Here is a 6,568-nt window from a genome sequence, read left to right as displayed (position 1 = left end):
ATATTTATTTAATAGCTAATTAATATTTTCTCAAGTATCACTCTTATCAATACATAAGATTACTGTTATTCTAATAATGAAACTGTTTTTTTAGTTTATTTTTACCTGCGTATATTTATTGGAAATTTATGTGTATAAACTCTAATATTCTGTCAGAAACTAGGTAATTCGAGTACCTTGCTTTAAGCTCCTTGACCAACTAAAACAGATTATCTCTTCTCATTTTGCAACACAAATTCTCAGTTCATTTGATCTATTGAACATTTAATTGCGTTCTATTTTTGATGGAACCAGTTGTTTGTCAATCGGTAATGAACCATTTCTCCGATAAATGCCACGATTGAAAGTATTGTCCCAATAACTAGTATAATGAAAGGACCCGCTACGTGAGCTATCTTAATTACAATTGGACTGTCATCTGCTTGAACCTGAGACATTTCAAAATCATCAATCCATTTATCAACGAACCCGGCTTCGGATATCTTATAAATCCAGTTGTCCACGCCTTCTTTAAGCGGGGAGAATTTTTGTAGGGCTAGTGAAATCAATTGAGATCCATAGGTCTGCTTTAAAATATTCAAATAACCCTTTTTTAAATGTTTCCTATTAAACAGTTTCACCCAATCTCTTAAGTGCAATACAGTGGCGCTCTCTCTGTTAAACGCAATTCTCTCCACAATATCGTTGTATTCAACTGATGAAACAATTTGAAATCTATTATAAATTTCTTTTATGATTTCTTCGTTTACGCTCGAAAGTAAATCAAACGTTATTGTTGTTCCATAAAAATTCAATCCTTCATCCAACATGTCTTTCATTGTTTGTATATTGTCCTCGTAACTTGTGCTCGTAAGGAATCCTACGAGAGAGCTTTGATACATATTTCTGAGTATCATTGACATACACATCCATAGTGCCACGATGTAACAAGCAAACCTACCCATTTTTTCAAACTCGGCGGGAAAGCCCAACGTCACTCCCCAAATCGTTTCTCCGATACTTCTTACTTCCACAGTTTTATTGTAAATTATTAATTTAAGCAGAGATAAGAGAAAAACCAGTCCAATCACTAAACATATTGTTAAAGTCCACACAATCCACTTAAACGGTAGAAATATTTTTGTAGCCGGGGACGTTTTGTCCGATGAAGCTATTATCCATACTAGATCCGCAGTTATGTATATATTTGATATGCCAACATAATGAGTATTTTCGGCATTGCAAATGAAGACTCCAACACCAATATCCGTGTTGTTAGCAATTAATTCTCCCATGGCCCCTGTCCAGTGAGTTCCATTTATATGCCCCCATCGCTCAATTTCTGACACATTGGATGTCAGCTGAATTGAAAAATTTAGCAATTCAGACAATAAATTGATCATATTGCCCTCGACACCATCCAAAGTAACGGAGTCATCAGTGTTTTGTTTGACTGTCACATAAGTTTCGCGAGATACCGTAGACACACGCACCGGACACCCTCTTAGATTTAACGTTTTTTGTGGAAACAAACTAAGGCTTTTAATGTACGAGAAGTTTGTACACACGCCAAGCTCTACCATTGTTGTATCTCTGCACACGGTGGAGTTGAATGGATAAAATGTGAATAAATGCAACTCTTCGTCAAGATCGGCAACTACAACAACATTTACCATGTTAAATGACGAACAAGCATCCAAAACGTTTTGAATCACTGCTCTCCGTTTTGTTGAGTTTTCCGAGTCTCGTTTTAACACGAATATGATTCTTCCTGCATAAGAAAATCGATCACTAGGAACTAAATTGATATTAGATATAAAAGATTCCGCGTCATCTGAGACAATTATAAAATTTTCAATGCTGTATTTAGTATAGAAAGGACGATTGTGCATGACCGCGAAAGCTGAGAAGTTTCTTATATGAAACACAATTTGATTAATGGTTCCTTGAAGCTCTGGATTATCTTTTATTTGTATTCGATCATCTTCTGTATTCGTGGTTACGATAATTGGCACCCTTTCTTTACGAGTAAAATGTGCCTCAGTTATGTAACCAACACATGCTCCCAAAGCAATGTTTTCGAAGTACCGCTCATCGTGTTTATCCATAAACTCTTCAATGTTACTGGAGGAAGATGGCGCAAACAACTCGTATGCAATGAACATAATAAAACATCTAATCATTGTAAACAGGGAGCCTTTTGCGTAGTTTGGTGATACGATTCACTATTATAACTGTGTGAACAAAGGATAATTATTATACATATGCATGTGCAAAATAATTGTTTCCATAGTTAATTTACCTGACGCTAAAAGGAAGTTACACGCATTCTCAAAATAGCAGTTTACTATCATTTTTAATAATTTGATTTTCTGAGATATTTTAGCAACTGGAATACCTAAGCGTAATGATATATTTTTAAACATTGATAAATGTTACGCAATATAGTTCATCAACACTAGAACAAAAAAAAAATACATTTTATGGACAGTATTTTGTTGAAAAATGTGTACACCATACGTGATCCAGGAATTACGATAGACACAAAACGTATGTTTGATACTAACATTATCTAACGTTTAAAAATAAATTGCTAATAATTCACTTGCTTTATATGAATTTAAACTCCTTCATCATATAACAAGTTAAGGCCAAATAATGAATAGCTTAGAAAATATAAAACTAAAATAAACGATCGGAAAAAAAACGTTAATAATTTTTTTTTTCAAGTCCCTCACCATTAATCACAATATTTCCGTTAAATGACATTCCCCCTCCTTAATAAGATTTTTACCCCTGTCAGTACCATTTAAAAAAAAAGATGTATGTTTAGTTTAAAAACTACACCTGTAAATGGAAAGATATGTAATTTTCGAAACTGAATATTTAGTAGTGCTTCAAATTAATTTATCAATATCTTTCCACGCATTAGGGGTCAACATTTGATTCAGGCAGAAGAAAATTATAGCTTCGGAAATCGTGCTTTTGTCGTTGCCAGCCCCTCGGCCTGGAACCAATAGCGAAATATCACGTTTTTAAAAACATTTTTAAAAGCATTAAGGGTCTATGCCTATGAAATACTGTCGAGAAAACAAATATTTTTCGAACTTATTAGTAGCATAGAAAATATTTTTAAATTTGTAATTTTCAATTCCCGCAAAAATGGTCACTGCATTGGCCACGCCCCTAATACGTCACGATTCATGTTCATTTTCAACTTTGTTTGAAACCGTTAAAATTTTTAAAGAACATCGTCACGAATCTTGCCGTCACAATAATCAATACCATATTGTTTTTAAAATTAATTATTTAAAGTTATACATGAAAGTTCACCATATTGATTTTGAAATAAAATAAACTATTCTAAATCCTTTTTTTGTCTACGAACATTTGGACAAACTCAAATATTGTATTCTAAATTCATTTCATATATTTTTATCGGTATTCGTAGTATGGGATATTTCCCTAAATCATCGACGTCCCAGTCAGCTCAGATAAATCTCATTTCTTTCGTTTACTATGACGTCAACGTTAGCTCAGTTTTATTTTATTTAGTTATTTATTTATTCACACTTTTTATCAAAATACAATTCCATATTCACTTTGCCCAGCTAACAAGGGTACATACCCCGCTCCAAGCGAGGCAATTACATTTTTATATATTATAATAGTTAACAAATTAATATAGAGCACAGACAAACAAAATATAAACTTATTCGGATACACATTTTGATTCATATACATACAGACATACACATATATACACATGTACATACACACACACGTACATACACCCATGCGCATACACATACATACATTCATAAAAACATAGACAATTTATTTATGCAAAACTTCATGGTTGTCATCTATAAATATATATATTTTTAATTATTCCTTATTTTTATATTTTATTTTTGACATCCAGTAAGGTTCTCCAATCCGTGACATGCTTCAACTTTTCTGACTCCCTACGACCAATGTCACGAAAGAGTGAGGTCAAAACCTTCCGTAACTTGACAACACTCCCGTCTTTCCACGATTCTGGCAAAAGGTTATGGACCTTTTTGCCTACGTTATAGTGTTGTCTCGATGCCAGAACAGTGTTGACCCCTTCACTTAGTATCAGATCCCTATTTGAGTATCTTGTATTATGGTTGTGGTTGACGCTTGGGTAAATGTCTCTCTTTATGTGTGTTGCAGCTAGAATGCAAGTTTATGTATAAAATTGTAAAGCGCCCTCAAGGTGATTTTTTACAAAAATGGCGCTGTATAATCAGCCAAACGTACATTGACATGAGGTGAGTGGTGATTTCACAACTGTGTGATGGTGGACGTGTAAATTTGTTTTGGTTTTTGTAATAAATTCAAGTTTGGGAAGCATAAAATGATGGTGACGAACTTTGTAGCTTAAAACTTAATACCTACAAACCAAACAGCAAATGTAAATTAATTCCCATACCTACAATATGTAGCAATATTTCCATTATCAGATATTGCATGCAGGACAAATAACAGCTATTTGTGGTGGTAATTAGAGGGCACTTCCATTTGGAAAATCTGAGGGATAATATGCTCAAATTCTGTTAATGACTGTCGCATATCACAACAAATCTACGACCACGTTTATTAGGGCAGTGGTCGGCAAACAGCGGCTCGCGAGTCACGTACGGCTCGAATACGGCTCTCCAGGGCCTCGATTATGATGGTAAGACAAAGAAGTCATACCTTCACCTTGACGGTATAGTTGAAGATAAATTCCCTCTTGCGATTATAAAGATATACTACCGACCCCCCTCACTTAAAGTTTTAGGTCGGTACATCGATATAAAACAAGGGGAAGCGTACGTCACGGAACACATATCTACGCTTTAAAATGACAAAGCTTCAGTATGACGTCATAGTTGAAAATAAAAGTCTCCCGACTATATATTTTTTCAAATTTTATTTTTGCACCACAACAGGCCAGGAGGCACAATTACAGTGGTGAATTACATCACAAAACACCTAGGCTTGAGAAAAATCACACTGAATTTTTCTGTTCTCACCGGGAATCGAACCCGGAACCTTCCGTGAGTGATTCAAGCGTCTTGATCACTACACCACGGAGGCCGGCTTAAAGGTACACTACCGATACCCCCACTATCAAATTTTGATGTAAGTACATCATTTTATACCGACGGGTCTAAAACCCCTCGATACGTTTATTTACGTATTAAAAGTGACAAAAAATTTGTCCCACCATGCAACTTTTACTTCAATTATGATTTATTAAAATTTTTAATCGTTTTGAGGTGAGCACTTTTCTTCTTAAAAGCCCATTAAAAATATGAGAGAGAAATAAGTAAATTTTAAAGTCGAATTTAATTCTGACATAACTGTCACTTTAATAAAACGAACGCCTAGATGTGAACAAATGTCGCTAGATTCTCTTCTATTAACAAATAAGAGTATCTAGGTGTTAGAAAGTTACCACTCTAAAAAAATAATTAATTTATTATATTTTTTCCATCTGTTTTACTATCTTTCCGAGTGTATGTATCGAGACGTTAAAGGAGCCGGCTTTGTAGTCGATCGGTAGATACATACTGACGATCGTTAAGCGTACTGTCTAAGTGATTTCCAAAAATCATACAAAATTCATGTTCAAGCGAGTATTTTTTGCTTTAATTGGGATTTATTGGAGTTTATAATCGCTTTGAAGTGAGCACTTTTTATTACAGAAGCCTATTTAAACTATAAATGAGACCTATTTTAAATGTTAATGACGTAAGGAACACGGACTAATTGTTTGCGGTCATTCCATTGGCTTGTTTCAATTATATGATGTCGATATGACAAGTAGGTAGAACATACCGAGGTAGTACAGAAGTTAAGTATACCGTCTCGATATATACAGATGAAGATAGCGTTCATAATTAAGGCACAGCTCATGTTTCACTTTTCGTTTGATTCATTTTTGTCTATGGGTCCTCGTAATGAAGAACTTTTAGGATTATTGCCACTGAGAGATTTAACACGTGGCGACGATATTGCAAACGATGTCATTAAATGCAGAGAACCATAAAATTAAACTCGATATAATTGTTTCGATTTCAGGAGATGTTTTTTCAACAGAAGGTTTCTATCTATATTTATTTAACGATATCTTTTTTATTTAGTTAATTATTTTGTTGTATATTTTGTACAATACTACTACAATACAATATTATTGAACTTTTTTAAAATCTAATCAACAGAGTTATGGAAGCCCTGGCAGATTAGCATTCATGAGTATATACATATATAAAAACACCTAATCTAATCTATTCAAATTTACAAAAGATATAATTATGGAATAATCTAAGCGGACATGGCAAGTGTATAATCGCGAGTCAGGACTCTCAGGAGTGACAACACCGCCTGTTTCTTGAATGCTTGCCTTTGCTGTAGGAACACATTTTTATTTTGTATATTATATATATTTATGTTTTTTTCTATACAATGATATTTTTCAATGTTTTTATTAATTATTGTTGTACAATTCTATTTTGCTTTAAATTACTGATATTATTGATTGTTTTTATTTTTTATCCTATTTTCTTATGTGTGA

General features: G+C 33.6%; 1 protein-coding gene across 1 annotated transcript; it reads right to left on the bottom strand.

The window, feature by feature from the left end:
• Positions 1-275: 275 nt before the first annotated feature.
• On the bottom strand, positions 276-1,655 carry LOC148284766 (glutamate receptor ionotropic, delta-1-like). Its single transcript, XM_088235061.1, has one exon. It carries the CDS (start codon positions 1,653-1,655, stop codon positions 276-278), a length of 1,380 nt encoding a protein of 459 aa, XP_088091187.1.
• Between the last annotated feature and the right edge of the window lie 4,913 nt (positions 1,656-6,568).

The sequence above is a fragment of the Micrasema longulum genome, unplaced genomic scaffold (assembly GCF_059751315.1).
Source record: "Micrasema longulum isolate JH-2025_06_02 unplaced genomic scaffold, ASM5975131v1 h1tg000091l, whole genome shotgun sequence".
In the NCBI taxonomy this organism is placed as follows: Eukaryota; Metazoa; Arthropoda; class Insecta; order Trichoptera; family Brachycentridae; genus Micrasema; species Micrasema longulum.
This window is presented reverse-complemented; position numbering and strand designations above follow the sequence as displayed.

Bases quoted from the DNA above. Each gene is read 5' to 3' on its own strand.
- LOC148284766 (XM_088235061.1), bottom strand. From the start codon at position 1,655: ATGGTAAATGTTGTTGTAGTTGCCGATCTTGACGAAGAGTTGCATTTA.